We start from the raw sequence: 21,333 nt of genomic DNA, 5'->3' as shown, positions 1-21,333 counted from the left end.
TTATTTTTATTATTAAATTGAGTGTGTCTTTGACGATAATTTTGACACAGCATAGAAAGACAAAAACCAACAACAACAACTAATGGGAACACATACAGTTTCTCAACAAACTTCATCTTTATTATGTGCACTAAAAATTATATATTTACAGCAACTGTCGAGAAGAACTCTACATTCATATTTATATTATCTTATCCATACTTTTCTGAGGGAACTGATTAAAGTGGATATTTCTAAATATTTTCATCAGTTCTAAGTTGTGTGTGTATTTGAAACAACTGGTACTACGCATGGCAACAGATAATAAAGATATACAGTATGTTTTCATGTCACAAATAGCACATGCAGGAGGGAATGTACAGTTTATAGTGCACACAAGAACTGCTTCATCCATATATTTTGCAAAGGTAAGTGAACTCACCACTACTCTGCAGTTTAACACAGTTAAACTTCTACCTCAAAACATTTTGTTCTATAAAAATTTATCTGAACTGATACATGATATCAATCCTGCTTCAGTACCAATAAACAGAAAATTCCTTTCTTGACATACACTGGATCATTCCAAAGGAAACATTTCTGAAGTAGTTATTGGCACCTACAGAGGTCTTTCCATATTTAAGCGACTGCACTGAGATACAAATGCATACAAAACTTCTTCAAATCCCAAGACAAAAAATTTCACTCAATAAATGGCAATTACAAACCGTTTTAAGTCCCAGGGAAGGTTTCCGTCAAGTTGACATTTCACCAGCGCTTAAGCTAAGGCCATTTTCCTCTTTACAATTCTATCATTTCTAATAACAATTTTTTTAATTTCAAAACAATGAGTTGTTTCTCACTAGCACTGCAGTTACTTCAGTGGATTCATCTTAAATAAAATACAATGCATGCCACATGCACAGTACATGTATATCAAGGGGACAGCCATCTCTATTCATTTTAATAAATAAAATATATCAAAGTGGGTTTAAAGAGTATCAGTCAGAATATTTGAAATAGAATTTCAAGAGGTGTGTTGAGTCAAACCCAAATCACTCTCTGTTACAAAAGTCCATAACTCAGCCTAAAAAAGCAGAAAACTGATGTTATTCTCCATCTTTCTGGGATGACAAGCCCATGCAAACCATGGAGTTTCTGCCTCAGTTATGGACATTCTCTGCATGTCAATAAAAGACAAATTAAATGTATGATGTGTTGGAATCTTGACAAAAATTATATTTTGGGACAGCATCTGCTATTCTTTCATCAGTTTGGGGTAATGTATCTGCCTCCTCCTTAATCACTACTGAATGGCCAACTCCAGGTACTTCCCTCCGAATTGAATAAATATTAGGTACAGGACAATCCATCGACCCACTCCACATTTTATTGCAAATTTTCCTATTCCTGTGCATCCATCCATAATTATATTGTTTCGCTTTCAACTTGTTTCTGAACCTTCTGATAAAACACGCTATCCAGTTGCCGTTGTCTTAACCATACTGCAGACGATGAAACTATTAACATGACAAACACAATGCCCTACAGATAGATCACAACAGTAACATTCACATAAAGAGAATCAATGTTGCAACAAATTGCTTAATTTTTCGCTAAAGAATTGGATCACTGGAACGTGAATTTTAGGTACACTTGTTAATGCAAGCAGCATTTAGTTATCTATGCCATAATCTCTTTGCTTATGTGGAATGCAAATTGGTTACCCCATGCCAACATTCTCAAATTTCACAAGTTGTGAGACATGACCTTACACGGGTTCATTGATTATTATCTACAAAATAATAAAAAATTGTTTCCAAAAGTAAGCAACTATTAACATCTCTAGTCCTGGCCCCAAATGAAAGTGAAATAATTTCACTGAATGAATGTGACTGTATTCTTATCACTGAGTTTGAGATATCCATGTAAAATTTATTGAAAAGCAACTAAAAACCGTGTTTATGATGTGTATGTAAAATACTGCTGGAGCCATTACCTGAAACATCCAGAATTTTTTTTCCTCCCATTGTGCAATATGTCTACAGCTAAAGAAAAAAAAGATGGTTTGTTGAGTTCTTCCACCAGAAAAACTGCTACTCTTCAATGGTTTCAAACCCACCTTCCATAGAATTTTATATTAGAGGTAACACAGTATGTAAGTTGTATATTCCCAGTTTGAAGACAGCCTTTAATGCTTTTCTGTGGAAAGAAAAGAGACGAACAGATATTGCAAGTTGGTACTGTCCCATATTGCAAGTTGGTACTGTAAGGCTCCAGGTCATTCTCTCTCTGTCGTACTAAAAATAAGTTTGTTTTATATACAAATTATACAATTACAAAGAGTAGAAGAACAATGATATTGCTTAAGCATCATAATGATTAAAACTAGCTATTTAAAAATTTAGATAATAAATATTTCTTCAAATTAAACTTGAATAAGCTTACACTGGGACTAGACTGGATATTAGAAGGAACAGTGTTACTGACTCCTGCTTCACAATGTATGAAGGACTGTTGAGCAAGTGAGGTGCAGCATTTGGGTAAACTTAAGCTGTCTTTATTCCTAGTGTTATATCTATGCACCTTAGAAAGCTCAGTTTAATACTGGGAAGCTAAGTTATTCCTGATTTTAAACATTGTAGCCACCCTGATGAAGAGAAGGTCAGGTATGGGAAGAAGCTTATTATAAGCTGTTTCATCATTGGAGTAAAATGATCAAACTTTTGTTTTGCTGCATATGAGACAGCCCACAAAGTTTTACACTTGTTGCAATTTATCAATGTTTAATTGTTCCTGACCATACTGTAGAACAATTACGGTTAATTACGGTTAATAAAGTTGATTAATCAAAAAGGTGCTTTATCCTACTTACCACCAGATAAGAAGATTATATGTGACTTTTGTTTTAGTTTTTAAAATCTCTCAGTTACATAGCTTATCATGATTGGTAAATTTAGCAATTGATATCGCACAGTATGATCTGCTAACCTCAAAAGTTTGTTTGCATTGAAATCTTCCAACTTGACCCAGAGATAATAAATATGTTTCTAACCATGTTTTCTTGGTCTGTACTTAACCCTTTAACTCCCAGAAATGATTCACATTGTAACTTCTCCCCTAAATGTCCATGCATTATCCAACAAACAGGTAATAAGAATAAACAAAATAATCAGGCAGATCTTATCTTGATCTAACACCAAATTCTAATAACTAATTGACAAGGTAATGTGCAGTACCAAGAGGGAAGAATTAGCAATCAGATCTTGGAGGTTGAAGGGTTAAGTTACAAAATTTTTTTTCTGCTTGTATTTATGGCCCATGTGCTTCCTACTTGGGCTGTAAACCTGAGTGGAAAAAACTTGGTCCATGACTTACAGTACAGACATTGACCTAGGTAAGTACAGGTAAAGGGTATGTATATAGAGATTGTTTTACTCTTTATTTTGGGTTATGATTAATGACTAAAAAGATTTATCAAGGGTTTTTTTGGGATATGATCAATGACTAGAAACTTCTTGTCAGCTTTCTTTTGAGTATTTATTAATTCTTCAGTTTTATTGTTAAAAAAAAATGTTTCCTTTCCCCTGAGGGGTGCAAAGAATGTAAAGGACATAGCAAAGAAAGAGTGGGTCAGAGAAACAAGTTAAGTATTCCACCATGAACATGAGAACCATCTAAAGGAATATTTTGACCAAATTTGCCAATCACAGCTGTGAAATCCCACCCAATCATAGCTGAACAGACAGTTGATAAGTTGAGGCAAATTTATTCCATCTTATTGTTTAAAGAAAACTCCCATCATGCATAATGTCACAATGTCATAATGTTATGATCCACATCTTAAGTGACTACATTATGAGACAAATGATTTTAATTCACATGTTCAGCATATTCACCACAATGAACAGTACTGTAGAGAAGTTGTTGGTTACTGATGGCATAGACCTTGGGCATTGCAAAAGATTTACCTTCTCATAATCACTGCAATGAACACATTCAGCAAGCCTTTGAGTTTCCTCAGTCTTCCCACAGTCTGAATTTGGAATCATCTTTGCATTCTCTGCACACAACAAGGAGAGAACAATATGTCAACATGTTGTTTCAGCTCTCATAAAAAATAAACAAGTTCCGAATCATTCTTAAAGAAATTTATGTTTTTGTAGAGAGTAATGAGGGTCACTAATTCTGTCATTGAGAAATGCGCAATTATTACTGTGATTAAGCATAATAAATTAAACTGGATTATAAAAGCATTTAGATCAGCTCTTACTTATAATCTAGCAGAGGACAGACTTATAAATAGCATCAACAATATCAACTTTTGCCTCTTTATTATATAAAACATATATTCCATGTAGCGGAGCAACTTCAGAATACACCGCAACTCATTTACATGTCATTGAATAAGAATAACGTCTATTGTGTTACGCCTCGATCTTCAAAGCCTCCCGACACATGTAAGTGAGGTGGACCAGAGTTGCGGGGTATTCTGAAGTTTAGCCCATGTAGCTATGTGTCTGTTTTGTTGTATATACCGTAGATCACTGAAGACCTCAAAATGTGGGCTAAACTTCAGAATACCCCGCAACTTTGGTCCGCCTCACTTACATGTGTCGGGAGGCTTTGAAGATCGTGGCATAACACAATAGACGCTAGTCTTATTCAATGACATGTAAATGAGTTGCGGGGTATTCTGAAGTTTCTCCAAAATGTGCTACAAACATCAATGTTCTTGCCACACTTGAAACTATTACTATAATTACAGTAACTATGAACCATCGATTGACAGACGCATGGAAACAAAAAATGTACATTATTTGTTAGTACATAGAATAGAATGTTGACACGTCAACGTTTGCACATGTTTGCTTGAGAATTAAAATGGCGAAGTAAACTTGCTGGACCCACATTCGCATTTATCACTTCAACATCTACCGCTAAGTTAAATATTATTTTGAAAATTTCCTCGAGTAATTTTTTGGCACGCGAATACAGTTTAATGTAAAGTGAATAAAAAAATACGAATATGTCAATTCGTATCATCCAACCGACAGAACTTACCCACAGAACTTGTGTTTATAGTTTCTGGACCAGCTGAAGTGGATACCTTATCGATAACAATGGATTTTCTCTGATTTTCTTGTGCTTTACCACGTTTGGACCTTTTCCTGAACTGTATGCTACGGCGGCAAGGGAAACTCGAATACGTATTCAAAACTAATTTTTAATTTTTGAACATAACCCTCCATAGCTTACCTGAAATTTGCTACAAGCAGTAAAACTACAAGGCTAAATCCTACAGCAGCCAGCCGCCATTGCTTCATTTTCGTTACCTCGGTTTTATGCATGACCATGTGGTATCCAGACCCCCATTTGCTATTTTTTCCCATGATGTAACTTCTTCCACGTTGGATGAAATGTATGTACCATTTTGCTGTGGCTCGTAAACTACAAAAATACCGAATTTACTTGAATAAGCGCCCACGCTCTAATAAGCACCCTCCCCCAAATAAGCTTCCACCCCCAAGACCAAAATTTCAAACAAGCGCCCCTTCGAATAATCTAATTGCCTTAGGATCAAAAGTATCGCTTTCTGTCGAAAGCTGATAGTCGACTCCAAAAATGAACACAAATATAGGAAGAGGTAAGGCTCCTAACATCAGATCAGCAAAGGGCCATGCTTATAACTAGAGAGAAACCTTTTTTCCGAAGTGTTTTTATATATGTGTGGGATTGTCTTCGTGATGTGGAGACGTAAGGACAACAAAAACGAATTTCAAGAGATCACGGATGCAACTTTTCATGTTGCCTTACTAATAGATTACTGAAGCAAGCGGTAAATTAAGTAGCATTTCAAGAACTGAAATACATGGGTCAAGGATAATATGAGGTTTCAGTAGCGCTGTTTCCAAAAAATATCCAGATATTTGGGGAATGGCCAAATTGAACGCTCGTTTGATCAAATAAAATCTATTTCCTGCAGCCGCACTGCCGTCGAGTGGCGTTTATAAATGTATGTAGACCTCAAATTGGACAGATCATAATGCTGGCCGAAAACTGATAATTTTAGGACGACATTTTTTTAAATGGTATCATATTATACTAATATAACTTGAGACAGGTGAGACTAAATCTTCATGCGGAGTCATTTTCAGACTTGAAAGTGTAATTATTTTTAGTGGTTAAAAGGCCAAGGCGTGACGTGAAATCTGTCAAACGATATAAAGGTTGTATATAATAAAAAGGTGGGCACAAAATTGATCGATATGAACGATTAAGTAGCACATGAATAAGGACCGATGAACGCATTTTATGTCCACGACATATGTTTAATCATGTCATTTTCCTGCTAAACAATTCATAGTATCGAAGAACAGCTGGATTTATAATGGTGGAGTAAGACTGACAGCTGAGGACAACTTGCGTCAGAGGGATCATGGCAAGTCAGTCCATTGTGAATGTCTCCTTTTAAAATTATATGCGCTTAATTTTTGGGTCATCTTGATGGATATAAAATATTGGGCGTCTCGAGTGTATTATCTCTTAATTTCCCTATATCCACATCGATCTTAGAGGTGACGGGAAGTTCTTGTCACTTATGTCTTCCTCAAAACCAGCAACTCACCCATTTTGCATTTTTCCTGTAAACAATAAACTCGTATGTCGTTTTTCTCTAAGTCAGTATAATGTTAAACTCAGGTACCTTTTTTGGCGCCCAATTTTTCCCGAATACTGTTATGCAGCTTAATTGCAAATATGTTAATTCTGTCAGACGCTGTGCTGTTTCATCATTGGAATCATAATTTAAATTCAAATTTTCATTTTTTGTGTCTTTTCTGTATCACCACGTTCAATCGTTAAGGATCCAGTTGATTCCAGTTCATATCTGAACGAGTATTAATTAATTTTTTCAAGGCAGGATATCATACTCAGATTCGTAAAAAACAATCTTTATTATGCCAGAATCACATTCAGACCTTATTTGCATACACAATCAACGCAATAAAAATCATAATAAAGGGTACTATCGCAACATCAAAGTGGAAAACTCTCTTTACAAATTACTGATCTACCGCTCTCACTTATCTTTGATTCTCCGCTTGTTTTTCTTTTCCAGCTGGTTAAAGTCGAGTATCTATGTAACATCCTGCTCTAGCACCAGTCGACGAAGACTCCTTAAATTAGAATCGCTTGGTAACATTCTTAGCTCTGTTGTCGTCGTCAAAACCGCTTTCCCGCAATTTCCTCCCTCAGGTCGGTCCGTGATTATGCCTGTTACCCGCCCGGTGCGACATAAACGAAGGGCTTTGTTAAACTCAAAAATTCTGACTGCATACACAGCTGGATTGACAAAAGAGTGGAATAACTTAAACTATTCACCATCAAATAAAAATTCCAAGGTATTGATCCGATCTCAACTACATATTTAAAAAAAATTACAAATTTTTAAAGGAAGCCAGCATATTAACGTCAAACCGGAAACAAACAGCAAAGTATTTGTGAAACTTTTACTTCGAGGGTCTCTGTTTTGCTGTTGTGAACCGACTCTTCCGTTTTGAAATTTTCCCCAAATACCAATGTTGCACTGAAAAACATATGATCATTGTGAGACTAAAAAAGATGACTGATGCATACATATAATGTTTAACTGAGGCCAGATACGTTAACTTGATATATATAGTGGATACTAAAGTTGCTAATATCCAAAATGTAAAAATGATGATGCAGTACGTGCTCATCGATAATTTCCTGTAACAAAACGGCCGGTATGTTGCGTAGAATCTTTCTCAGGATATAAAGACTGCAGAGAGTAACGAAGCATACGTGAAAAGGGTGTCAACGGATTTGAAAAATATCTCAAGAGACGAGGAAATGTATGTTACAGTCCAAAGCCCGGGATTGTTCAGTCCAAGATACTAAATGAAAATGGGCAGACTCAAAGCTCTTAGCATCAAATCCGCAAACGTTATGTAGATGACTAGAATTAAACCTTTTTTATGCAATGTCCTGTTGACTGCGCAGAGAACAAGAACGAGCGAGTTTCCTGAAACAATTAACAGATGCCAACACAGAAGCGCTGCACAAAGTGATGCCCTCTGCCTTAGAAGACATTATTCTTGATGATCCAGACGTATTTGTCAGACTTGTGTAAAAAACGAAAAATGAAAGCAAGTGGTATTTCAAAGACGAAGATCGCAAAGTTTTATTAACGAAGCAGAATGATAACGCTTTACGTGAGTGTTCCTCACTAACAGCTAAGTAATTTACACAATAACAGTAGTATATATGTCGGTTCCTTTTCCTTTATTTCATTGTTATTGGTGGAAGTTTACTTCAGTCTATTGAAAGGAAGCATTGTGACCATATTTTATAGTTTAAGGTATCTACATCTGTTTCGTTATTATTTGGTTACGCAAGAATGATAAAGGAAATGTGTGTGTTTTAGGCCAGTTTTTACATGAAAAAAGTGCCAAATGCTTGAGTAAGTGAAAGAGAGAAAAAGAATAAATTCACAGATCCGATTGATATCGAAAAATTGTGTCGAATTATCCAGTGATAATATGTACCAGAAATATCCACATTCGCAATTATGTGTATCGTACCAAAATTCAATTGTTTTTGGCCGCTCTCATGCCATTAGCTTAAGTAATGTATGTCTGGTATGGTTAATTGGTATTATTCCGTGGGTAAAATAAGTTTGTCTAGTTCGGTTCATTTGTATCGCTGATGTCATGAATAGGTCATTTAAATTGTAAGGTGTCACTTACTGTTGAAAACTCTCGAGAAGAGTTTGCAAACCAGCTTTCCAAAGACAATGGTTAAAGGTCATTTGCCGTGTTGCTCTCGCTTTGCTCTGATCAGATTCTTATTGAAAAGTGTTTGAAATATGACAGAGGACTTTGTATAAACATCAGTTTACTAAACCAATTTTTCGTTGCATTTCTTTGTCGTCCCGTTTCTGCGGTTTTGTTGCTGGTGGCTATCTTTTTTGATTAAAGTTTGGTCTCCTTATCCTCCTGTTCAAGAAGCCCTTGAAAATGACTGGCAGCGGTTTGTAATATTCTTGGCTCTGTCACTTGTCTTCCTTTTCTAGTTCGTTCCAGTTTCATGGCTGCATTTCTCTTTTGCCGCAGCTTAATTGAACTAAGCGCTTGTTTAAATTCAGGGATTCTTAGTACATAGATAACTGGATTTACAAAAGAATTGGAATAATTTAGAATGTTTGCCATTAAGTAAAACCTCAACGATATTGCATCGTCATATAAAACCATTAAAATGTTCATGACAAGGAAAGGAAGCCAACATATTAAAGTAAAAGTAGATATAAACACCAAGGTTTTTGTAAAACGTTTTCTTTGCGAGTCTCTGTTTTTTTGTTGTGAAGCGGCACTTGCGTGTTGGAATTGTCTCCATATACCGACGTTACAAACGCATATGATGATCATTAGAGTTAGAGTAAAGGGAACTGCCACGTAAATTGCATATTCTACTGATTGTAGCTCTTTTAACACGATCAGTAATGTTGCCACTAAGACAGCCAGTATCCATAGCATGAAAATGGTGATGCTGTATGTATTCGTTGACAATGTTCGGTGTTTAAGCGGCTGATACGTGGCGTAAAATCTCTCACAGGATATAAAGGTTGCAGAAAGCAAGGAGGCGAACACAAACAGGGTATCAGCGATTAAGTGGAAAAACGTGGCGGCCTTGTAATCAAAAACATAATTAAATGTCCAAAGCGGATACAGCGTGGCTCCTACAATGTATGTGTAAATAGGAAGAGTCAAACCTCCAAGCATCAAATCTGCAAACGTCATGTTGATGATAAGAAAGAAACTTTTCTTCCTAAGTGCTTTGGTACGGACACAGAGGACAAGAGAAAGCAAGTTTCCCGCGACGATCAGAACAGACGTCAAAAAGAAGGCGCTGCAAAACACGATACCTTCTGCCTTGGAAAACGAAGTGTTGCTCATTTTCTTGGCGTAAGAAAAAAAGTTATGCAGAGGTCTGCAATCAACGGAATTTTAAAAAAGAAAGCGAGGTGATCCAAAGAAAACGAGCGCAGGTCTGCCAACACTGAGTACTAACATCGTAAGTGGCAGTACATTTTCTGAAGAAGATAAGCACTGTACAGGTGACAAGATGTCACAATTTCATTGGTGGAGAGAACTAACTTAAAGTCAAATATGAAACTGAAAGGCGTAGTTTTTATTCTGTATTTCACGGAAAATTTGATCGCTTTTAATTGAAATTTGCTGCCTTCATATTCCAAATTCATTATACTTCTTCTCACTTTAGTTAATAGTCGGACAAAAAAAAAATTCTTTTTAAAGAAATGTTTTATATACGACTCATATATCTGACGGTCTGTCGCTTTAAAGTCGAATGATGCTCAATGAAACAGTTGATCCATTTGATCCCCTCATAGTTCACCAATAGAAACTGAGCACTTCTCAATATTGACTTTATACAATATCTTGATTCATCCCTATCCACTTCCTACAAGTAACACAAGGTGGAGTGTTGTGAGTCCGGTTCTTGTAAACTGATTGGTCAGTTGAACCATTATGCTATGGGCTATAATACTCAACCGGCGTAAATGGATAAAGGGGGTAAGTCTCTAAAGAAACTGTGGTGCTGCGTCGGATGGGAGAGTGTAACAGGATAATTTAGTATTTTAAACTGAATTGATAACGTAAATTGGCCGCCGTTGAGAGTTTAAAAGCTAACGTTTCGAGCATTAGCCTTTCGTCTGAACGAATGTGAGTCAAGAGAATGTAAATCGGTCGTTTTTGTTTAGTTTCGATCGGTCGGTAACATTAGGGCGTTACGTTTGGTTCTTATGTGGTGTAAATTTCGTGACTGAATAAGTTGTTGTATGCTGCCGGTAGTTATTGACACCTGTTGGGGAGTGTCTGTTTTAAGTTAGTATACCCTAGCTTTTCATAGTCATTCGTTGACAAGAGTTGGTGCTGTAGGTTAGGCAATACGCAATGTCCCAGTCAATAGCGTGGTTTGCAAGTAGACGATGCTCAGCTCTTCTACCAGGAAGTATTCTGTTACTTAGTTTCAACGCTGATTAAGTTCTCTTGTCCCATATGGTTAAAGTTTAGTGTCCATAGCTTCTTGTTCAAATGCTTCTTGAAGGCGAATAGCAGTGTTTCGTATTATATCTCACTCTGCCTTCGAGACAAAACTGTAAGAGCACAATTCACTGTTTCAGGTCGTTTCGTGTTCGCGGATTTTTCCCTCCTAGTGCAGCACATGATAAGCGCGCGTTTAAACTCAGAAATTCTAAATTCATACGCAACTGGATTGACAAAAGAGTTCGAGAAATTAGGAACATCAACAACATTAGAAAACTTGGGCGGTATTGCAATGTTTTAAAGAGAAATTAAGAGCAGACGAAATTGCAGGACTGAACGCTATCTTTAACGACCGCTATCTTTAATTCTAATGAATGTGAGAGGATAGTGTGTGGATTAAACATCTTCGCCTTTTTTTTGAACATTTTTGCTCCGTGCGATTTTAGGACATTTCTGTTCGTTTCAAGGTCATGAAATGAGAGCCATATATTTTCCGGCCCGACCTAACTCAGTCAATAAGCAATTTATCATACGACTACTGACTAAGTTTTGAAAAAATTCGAAAAGTTTGTTTTCACTTAAATAGGACGCGATAGACTGGCGCGCGCGGGAAAACCACACAAAAAAAACTTTTCTTTTATCGTCGAATATGATAAAAAACAAGAACGAGCCCTAAGAGCAAGGTAAAAACCCCAGTCTGACACATTCGAAGAACATGCAGGACCTGCCAGTCTGCCTACACCACACAACAGACGTTTAAACCAGCCTTTACTTTCACCCTAATTCTAAGTTGGAATTTGATGACGATCATCCCTGATGCACTTCTTTTGGTTCTTATGGTTCGTTTTGTTTTCCAATTTGTGCTTTTAAATCATCGAGATTTTGCCCCGTCAAAGCATGAACAGAAGACAGGAGAAAAATATCAGCAGAAAGATCAATTGATAAGCTAAAGAAATGACACACGATGTTGGTTAATCGAGTTCAATTTCTGGTTGAGCCTTGAGCCTCAAACGTGTTATGAGGGTTTTTTCCAATAAAAACTGAGGAAGGAAATTCACCCCACACATCATCGATGACAAGCAAGTCAATTTTTTTTAGTGATACAGGTACACTGTTTACTCAGAAGAAGAAATCTGATAGGTATCTTACAAGGAAGTAAGATTTATGGAAAAGTGATTCTCGTATTCAGAAGCGTCCCTTTACTTCGATTAAAGTCAAAGAAACCCTAATGACTTTGTTTAGGGAAGCCAAGGAAATGGAAAAAAACATTAATTAGGAGAAAAGTATCGTTTAGTCATGGAACTTTTTGAAAGAAAAATTTCGACAAAGAGGGGCATACTTCGTCGGCGAACTGAACGAGATGAAAGGAACTATTTAAATAATATTAATAATGATGATCCACCAAAGATAGCTACACCAAAAGGTGCATGTAAAATTGTTCTCGCTCGATTTATCTATCATATTCATGCACTCATGGCCAGGCAGAAAAATACGAATTCGAAGGTAAGGTCTCGTTTTTTAATTTGAATCTAATTCCATTTGTGATCGAAGGAACTCAAGAACATATGAAAATGTCGTGTGCATGTTCGGAGTTTATTGCATTTCATTTTTTATTAATTGAGTTCCGGCTTTTATGTTCCCTCAACCATTTTTTATAAAAGGACAGCTGAAAATTCCAAGTGACCACAGAAAGCTCCATTTTACTTTGTTTAACAAGCTGGAACAAACAAAATCACTTCTACTTCATGTTTGTACATTCAAAAGATAAGGGAGATGGATTAATTGAAAGGCAGTATTGACTGGCAGCGAAATTTCCGAAAATTCGATACCAATTCTTAAGATGGATAAATGTATGTTATTATTATTGAGTAACGTATCAACGAAATTGTGTCTTGCCTGGTCTGCAGGCAAGGCAGGATTCGTGGACTCGTCGTCTTAAGGTCAACAATCACTCAGTTAAAAGTTGCTTCCACTCCTCGTTTTAATGATTAATGATATTTCATTTTCTCTGCGAATTAAAATCCACACCAGCCTCCAGTCTCAGAGGATCAAAACTTTGGAGGCTACAATTTTCAGCTTTGAAAGACAAAGAAAGCATGGATGATAACCAATAAATAAAAGAACATACAGAGTAAATAAGCTTGGTACCGGGATTATTGTCAGTAACCATTTTCAAAAAATGAAGACAAATAAGAATAAAGACTTGAAGTTTATAATATCCAATTTATGTTAGTCTTTTCCTGTTCTTGAAAAGTATCAAGTGCCTTTTTTCTTTAGTTGAACGATTTGACTAATTAAAAGAGGACTGTGACTCAAGGCGTTGACAATGGTGTCAATAAAGGTGATTCGCTTGCCACGGGATACTACAAATTAATTGAATTTTGCTCTCAAGCTGTGCTGAGATTTATACACAAAGATTTCTTGTTTACTGAGGTTATACTAGAGAAAAAAAACACTACTTTGAGGAAAATGTTTCCCAAAGAGCCCATGTGAGACGGTATCAGCGACAAAAAACTAACCCACCCGAGTACAAATTTAACATGTTATCTTTGATAAAAATAAAATGTTGTATAATTGCAAATAAGGGAAACGTTCTTAGTGTTTATCGTCTTGAGGTAAATTTAGCATCTTGTATCATGAAATTCTCTAAACACAACTAAAACAGATGATTTGACCGAAAGTGAAAGAAAGTGAAGCCGGTTGTTAAAATCAGCTAAAATTCACTTTCAAGTGCAGGCAAAAATTCCAAAAGGAGCACATTGCAAGGATAAATCCTTTTTATTTCCAAATGAGCTCATTGTAGGTTCAGAAACAAACAAAGAGTTGGTCGAAATTTAGAAAACAATCTGCATTCTAATTCTTAAAACTTAATTCAAGTGGTTTTGGAAATAAACATTTCTGGCCGAACAGAAATGACATCCCGTTTGCTCTATTTCTTTTCTTCATCATTTACTCGTTAAATTTAAAAAGTTCGGTGAGCTATTTTCCTCCGCTGGAAATCTGGGGGAGTTTCTTTAAAAACCTCACTAATTTATATAATAATTTTATTCATAACAAGCCGCTCCCTATCTCGGCAGGGGTCAACAGATTTCATTTATTAAGTTGGTCTTAAAATAAAAGTTGAAATTCGTATTGCATAAAATGCATGGGAAAATTGAAAATACTTCTACTCTGTTTAAAAATATGTTGATTCGAATAGTTCTTTATCCCTATTTCTGTGGTCATGCATACTGACAAAAAATGATTAACCAGAGATAGGAAGTTCATCATTAGAATGTAAAGTAACCGAAGCTAAAAATTGTGAGGTTTTGGATGTTTACTCTGCAATCTTAACTTGGCCCTGGAGCAATTCTGTTCGCATTCACATTCTGGCATTGAATTAACGCTCTAAATGTGTCTCGAAATTCAGAATTCATAGATGCATAAATAACAGGATTCAGTGCTGAGTTTAGCGTAGCGAAAATTACTCCTCCCGCGTAAATATACGAGTTCACAGCATTTTTCATGGCGATGTCAACAATCATGATAATATACAGAGGAGCCCACGAAATTATGAACGCGCCAAGAACGAGCGCTACCATTTTAGCAGCCTTCATCTCCTTAATCATATTTAGTTTGAGTTCGGTTTGGTTGCGAAGAACGCTGTTAATAGCTGCTGCAATCCTTACTTCGTGAAGGTAAGCAGTCTGAAAGATTTTGAGATACGCTACTAGTACGAAGATGGAAGGAAGAAATCCTACGACACAAACTGTAATGATATAACCAGGCGCAAGATTCAGTGGAACTTGACAAAAAAGCCCCGAGCCTGGCTTAGGTTTCACAACAGTACGCCAACCCATGAAAGGTATGAATCCAAAAACTGTCGAAAAAATCCATACAAAGGCGATGATTGGTACTATAACCCTTTTCGTCATAATTGATTTGTAGCGTAAAGGAACCACCACGGCCAAGAAGCGATCGAAGGTCACTGCACCGAGATTTGCCACCGAGTTAAACATAAGCATTATGGCTACAGAGATAGTAACATGACAGTAATCCAACCCGTTTTGTACAGCAGGGCCTAGAGTGTTTGAGACCACAATAAGTGGCATTAACACCAGACCTATGATGAGATCACAAACCGCGAGACTTGTGATGAACGCGCTTGTCTTACTCTGAAGTCTTCTGTTGGAAATAACTGAAGCAATCACCAGAGAATTTCCGGCTACAATTATAGCGGCCAGAATTAAAACCACGGAGCAAAGGAGTATCACATGTAATTCCGCTTTCTTTTCGTCCCAAGATTTGTGGTTATGTTCTGTATCGTTGCCCATAGTATTATCCTGTGTCGAATTTCATGGACTGTTGCTTCAGGTTCTGTACTTTGCGCTGTAAGTTTGATTTGTTGAAAGAACCGCGTATATTCAAATTAGGGCCTCTGTGTTGTAGAAGTGCGTTTAAATGTGATCCGACAGCTGGGTAAATACAACACTCTTATCTCCTGAGAGTCTTTCTCACTTTTGCATCTGTCAGGGTGTCGGCTGGAGTTTTCGTAGTCAACTTAACATAATTTCTTGGACTTTTTTATGCCAATTGATGGAAAGTCCTCTTGTGAAGTTGGACGAGCCGGAGTGGATAGAATCAAATGGAATTTTCCTTTCTGTTCTTATGAAGACAAAAATGACAATTAGAGACTATTTGAGAAGTTATCAGTCACCTGTCATCCTTTTTCTTCAAGTCTTTTTTGTTCTCTTGTGTGAAACACTTTGCCGCTTCCTTTTGTGATTGACTTTTGTCAGTTCTAGAAAGACGGACGAATTCTGAACTCGGTGTAAGGTACAAGCGACATAAAATAACTCACAGAATATTTTCATCCGCGAAGAATGAATGGAAAATAAAGTGCATCATAAGAAGTGTATGCAGATCGTTAATTGCCGTTTCTTGGCCGCACGTTTATAGTGTCACTTTACGAATTGTCTCCTGTGTCGAAAAATGATTGAAATAAAAGCAGTTTGGTCGATGATTTTGTAGTATTTGCATATTGTCTTCATGTGTTCGAGTTGATCGAAAAACAAAAATTTTGTTGTGTAAAACTTTGCTCTCCAGAGATATTTAGATTTTTTTGTGACTTTGTTGTCAAATGCAAGGATTTCACCGCTGTTTTCATTATCTTGCGCGAGCTTTTTCAGGATGATATTCTTTTTAACGTAAAATTTCTGCTATTGATTTTGTTGATAACATATCAGGGTTTTAAATCCCTTATTTATGAGTCAGAACGTATATTTTGCGCAATCCATCAGCCAGTAGAAGAAGCACTTTAAATCAGAGCTTCTCATTGGCTCGAAGGAGGCTCTTATAGATTATACTTTTAGAGAATTATAGTATTTTGCATGCGAGTTCAACTGCGCCTTTAACACTTTAGATCATGCATACAAGCTTGGTTAACAACGCATTATGCGATTGCAGATCTGCCCTTGACCTCAGATACTTAAGAAGAACATAGCGTTTGACAGTTCTCACGTTTTTGGCGTGGTTTACACACGTAGACCTTGTATAGAGTGAAAAAAAGCTACTTGTGAAATATGATATTAGAAATGTGTATAAACATACATATCCTCAACCCAAGGCGTATTCGAATCGAGTTTGATGAGCGATCTTAACGGTTTCGAGTTACGCAGTCTCTCAACCACGCTGTTTTAAAATAGAGATCTAGTTCTTTCTTTCTTTTGGCTGAAAAATATTTTGGGATTAAAGTTCAACTCGTTGCCATCCAGCATAAAAATTAAAATTTTCACTACGTAAATCACATTATTTAAACACACGCATCTGCTTTTTTCGCTTTTTCGTTTTCTTCAAAATGGGGTATATATTCAGCCAATTTAGTAGGTTTTAAGAATAAGACAGTTTCATTTTTCACGCTGATTTTAATGAAAACCCACGCGCCTTTTACTCACCTTACGGCCTCAAAATACTGTTCGTCCTGAGTTCGTTAACACAGACACGTACTGCTGCAAAACAAAGTGAAGATGTTTAATAATGTAAGTTCCTTACATAGTCATCTCAAGTTTATTTTGTATCATTTTGCAGTTCCTAATGAGGTGATTTTTAATTTCAATGCAGTGTTCCAACAGTGACACTGGCAATTGTTATTTTATTCCTACAGTGAAAGGCTTAGAATTTGACAAAAAGTAAGAAAATAATTTCAGCGGAAATGAACTTCCTTCTTCCTATTTCATTTTACCCTTAATGCAACTACCGACAAGAAATAATAATCATGCAGTTAATTTAACTGTCATAACCATGTTATTAAATACACGTTTTTAGCTCATATATTATGTCAGTACCACATTATTTTTCATTGCTCACTTGCATGGAGAATGTATGCTGCCATACATGCGCGCATCCGGCATTTGGTCGACTTGCACGCGCCAGGCTAATGCGCGTGAGAAGACACGCGTGATAATCGTCAGGGGGGAAGCTTTCTTTTTATTGTTCAATTCCACTGACAATGCTTTAGATTGATTAGTTTGACAGAGGTTTTCTGAAGGGGATCAGGAACAACACGATTTTTACGCTATCCAAGAATTACTATTGTGGCCTCAAACTGGAAACAAGACCACGAAAGCTTACAATATCAACTATGAGCCCCAGAAAAAACAAAACAATATAGTAACAGCAGTTATTTTTAAAATAAAATTACTTGAGAGTCATTGTATTTTTCATTATCAACTTTGAAACTTAAAGGACAACGCTTTTTCACGGAATCGTTCAGTTATTTATTTCTATTTCCGGTCTAATAAATATGATTTATGTACAACCCCAGAACACAAAAACTTATCATGCTTTACCCAAATTTCAATAAATGAAATTATTTTCACCGGGAAACCGACATGTGTATGTTAGCTTAGAGCTTTTTAATTTCCCCTGATTATTCATTTAAATTACAAAAACAAAAAAATTATAATGAGAATCGGCAAATTTTAAACAAGGCGACTTCTGCAAATGTGAGACATAATGTAAGGCATCTTACTTGGTGGTGGGATGATAAGTGGTGTAACTTTAAAGATTATGGTATTGTTTTCGTGACAGTTACCGGCAAAACACATTGCTAGAAATTTAAAAACATCATGTACTAAATGTATTGCCATATCAGGACATCTGTTTCCAAAGACCATTTTTGACATAGAGAGTCTATCATTGGAAATGTTTGGTGACTTATTGAGATGGTTAGAAATTTCTGAGTTTGATAAATAATTACGCTACTAATTTATTCTTTTAACGCATTATTATCATGCAAATCGCACAGAAAGTGGTCAAGAGATATATTACACTTTTATTATTTGCATCACAAAAACTTGAGTATAAATGCTACAATTTATCTATGGAACCCTAACCCAAAGCCCTTACCCTAACCCAAACCCAGGAATTTTTCCCTTGGTTCTTGAGATAAATGAAGAGTCACTTAACAACTGGAAGTTGTAGTTACGTAACGCACACTTTAAATGTGGTGGGTGGCCCATAGTTTTGCTTACAGAATATTTAAAAGGAGAACCTCATGGCTTTTTACAGCTCGTCAGACATAGATGGTGACTGCGCGTGTATGTCCTGATCGAGGTGAGAGATACATTTTGGATGGGGATTAATTAATAGATAGCTGAATTTTGAGGAAGAATTAGTTGAAACACTGAATAACAATAGCCAGACATAGCACGACACGAAACTGAATACAAAATATTTTTTACGGAGAAAAATACGTTTGCGGTATCACATTTTTCTAAACGGTTCTGAAAAAAAAAAAAAAAGAATAAATACGAAGTTAATCTGTGCATAATCTGTGGGTATAATTCATTGTACTTTTATCTCATACGTTCCGATCAACTTTGAGAACTCTACATGATTTAAGTGAAATGCAGATCCTTACCTCAATAAAGTTCTTGCTTTTACAAGTTGCGTGCAAGTTTTGTTAGATGGTTTCATTTTGCGATTCAGATAGAATCCATATAGCCTTATGGTACTGACTCATGCAAAGCTTTCTTACCATAAGTGGAACAGAATCTGTAGCATGCTAGCTAGGTTTGATACGAGGAAATTGAGCGAATCTTTTACGTCGCGAAATGATATTCACTTGTAATTGACATACATGTTTACTTCTACAAGACCATGACAGCATTGCTTTATCTGATTGGCTAGTTTGATTTGGAAAATTATACCTAGTCTAAGAAGGGCTAAGTCAGAAAACAGCGAAGACTACTTGTTTAATAGTTACATTATACTATATTACACTACTTGTTTAATAGTTGCCTTATATTGTCTGGCGTGTGAAGCTGATATTAATGACGTGTTCAGCCATGTAATTTTAAAAACCAAACTTCAAGGCGTGTTGTAATTAATTTTTTTCCGCAAACTTGTGAGGCATTGATTAGCATAGAGCGAAAAAGACTTTGGCTTTGAGTATCTTACAGACAAACAAGGCAGTAATGGCGCCAGTGTTACCCTAAGCTCAGATCATTAGGACTACTTCTATATGTTAATGATATTGTTAAAGAAAGCGCTTCATATTCCCCAAAACGCACAATCTTTCTGAGAATTGAAAGAGAGTCAACAGTTTTAGAGTAAAAAATATTCGTTCATTACTCGATAAAATTTTCTTGCAAATTTTCTTCAACAAATACGTGTGACGTCATATCCCACTGGCTTTTAATTTGACGCCATATATTGATTATCAAGTGAGTGTAATGTATGATGAAAATCTTTCGTGGTCGACTTTTGCGTTGGCAAGAAAATGAAAAAAATTCGCAAACATGTATCAAATTACATTTGATCACGAATTAAAGGCTGATGTCGTAGAGTTATTGACCATTTTCAACATTTACGTTCGTCAAAATCATCTGAACTAACCAATTCAGCACATTTTTGCGATAACAATGTCGAGAATAGTGTTTACGAGTCAAAAATTGACAACTTAAAACCTTTTCAGTTGTTAAGCTTAAGTTATGCTAGAGGCATTTCGTGATAGACATCTCGCAAAAAACCACCAGACAAAAATAGAAACCCCTATACATTGTAATATCCCCTTTCCTCATTTCCTAAGATCATATTTCTGAGCTCTTTAGTTTGACTTCGTTAAAGAGTGATATGTTATTGGTAGCGTGTCATTCGACCTCAAACCAAACTAAACATGTATTAAAGTTCACAAAGCAACCAGGTGGACAATCAGACATGATTTGATGCTACTCTGGTTTAAATATTTAATGAATGTAACCGAGAAGTTACAATTCACAGACCCAACGTGACGACACTCCTGTCTAGTGCCTTTATGAAGGCATCAGACGGGAGTGTCGAAACGTTGGGTCTATGAATTGTAACTTCTCGGTTACATCATAGTTCATTAAATCTTTAAAACAGAGTAGCGTCAAACCATGTCTAACCTACACATACATCACATTATCAAAACTGCTTTTGCAAATTTTGTTTCAGCAATATCATGTATCTTTTGTTGTAATGATTCGCTTGGTATATGCTCCAAATTTTCGCAGAAGTCTATTCCAAGGTTAACAACCTAGTTACTTTAGCGACATGGACAACTGGACTTACTTTTTGCCGAAGACAATGGCAGAGGAATGAACCGCTTCTATTTTTAAAACATATATAGAATCTTATCTGTGAAACAGCTGCAGCGAAGCTGTTGTTAATATGGAGATCAGAAGGGAATGAGAGACAAAACAATGATAAAAAAAGAGACAATGTGTATATGCATATTTATTAATGTAATTTTCATACTGTCTCAATTAGCTACTGGTATAAAATTACGCCGAATTTTCTGCTGAAACAAATATACCCAGAATTAAAATTGTTCTAGGTAAATATTTTTATGCAGATATGTGGTCCGAAAGGCAGTATTACTGTTGTCATGGCATGTTCACCACTAGCATAAGAAGTCTGTATCACTGGCTTTTATTCATTTCAAAGTTGGTCGCAAAGGTAATATAAATACAGCTGTTTTTTTCAGTTATTGAATGGGATATTACAAAGCATTCAATGAAATAAGGGCACAAGAAGTTTCAATTTATTACGGGAAGCTTTTTTGAGTATTCACACATTCTACATAAACACATCATTTCTTCGCTAGAACATACATTTGTTTATTACTCCCTGTAGGAAATAAAACCAATATGCAATTATGTCTGCATATAAAGAGAGGGTGAATTGAATGTGAAGGAGAGATGACTTTCAGTCCTGTGTAAGGAGATCCCTGTGCGGTGAATTTACAACATGTTTTTTTCTC

The 21,333-nt window shown here is 36.1% G+C and overlaps 2 protein-coding genes across 4 annotated transcripts; both read right to left on the bottom strand.

Annotated features, from left to right (window-relative positions):
• Positions 1-98: 98 nt before the first annotated feature.
• On the bottom strand, positions 99-5,395 carry LOC131790364 (protein JTB). Its single transcript, XM_059107567.2, has 6 exons — positions 5,239-5,395; positions 5,044-5,162; positions 3,951-4,042; positions 2,102-2,181; positions 1,979-2,027; positions 99-1,524 (listed from the first exon to the last, which is right to left on the bottom strand). Exons 1-6 carry the CDS (start codon positions 5,370-5,372, stop codon positions 1,408-1,410), a joined length of 591 nt encoding a protein of 196 aa, XP_058963550.2. The 5' UTR covers positions 5,373-5,395; the 3' UTR covers positions 99-1,407.
• Positions 5,396-13,841: 8,446 nt separating this feature from the next.
• LOC131790378 (histamine H2 receptor) lies at positions 13,842-20,735 on the bottom strand. Of its 3 annotated transcripts, none has more exons than XM_066166177.1 (3): positions 20,643-20,735; positions 17,003-17,056; positions 13,842-15,713 (listed from the first exon to the last, which is right to left on the bottom strand). In XM_066166177.1, exon 3 carries the CDS (start codon positions 15,380-15,382, stop codon positions 14,399-14,401), a length of 984 nt encoding a protein of 327 aa, XP_066022274.1. In that variant the 5' UTR covers positions 15,383-15,713; positions 17,003-17,056; positions 20,643-20,735; the 3' UTR covers positions 13,842-14,398. The 3 variants fall into 3 exon arrangements, with proteins under 3 accessions (XP_066022274.1, XP_058963568.1, XP_066022273.1); XM_059107585.2 differs by having other exon boundaries at positions 13,842-15,708; XM_066166176.1 differs by lacking the exon at positions 20,643-20,735 and adding an exon at positions 18,970-19,015 and having other exon boundaries at positions 13,842-15,708.
• Between the last annotated feature and the right edge of the window lie 598 nt (positions 20,736-21,333).

Source organism: Pocillopora verrucosa, chromosome 4, assembly GCF_036669915.1.
Source record: "Pocillopora verrucosa isolate sample1 chromosome 4, ASM3666991v2, whole genome shotgun sequence".
Lineage (NCBI taxonomy): Eukaryota > Metazoa > Cnidaria > Anthozoa > Scleractinia > Pocilloporidae > Pocillopora > Pocillopora verrucosa.
Note: the sequence above shows the minus strand (reverse complement) of the source record. Positions and strands in the feature narration are given on the sequence as shown.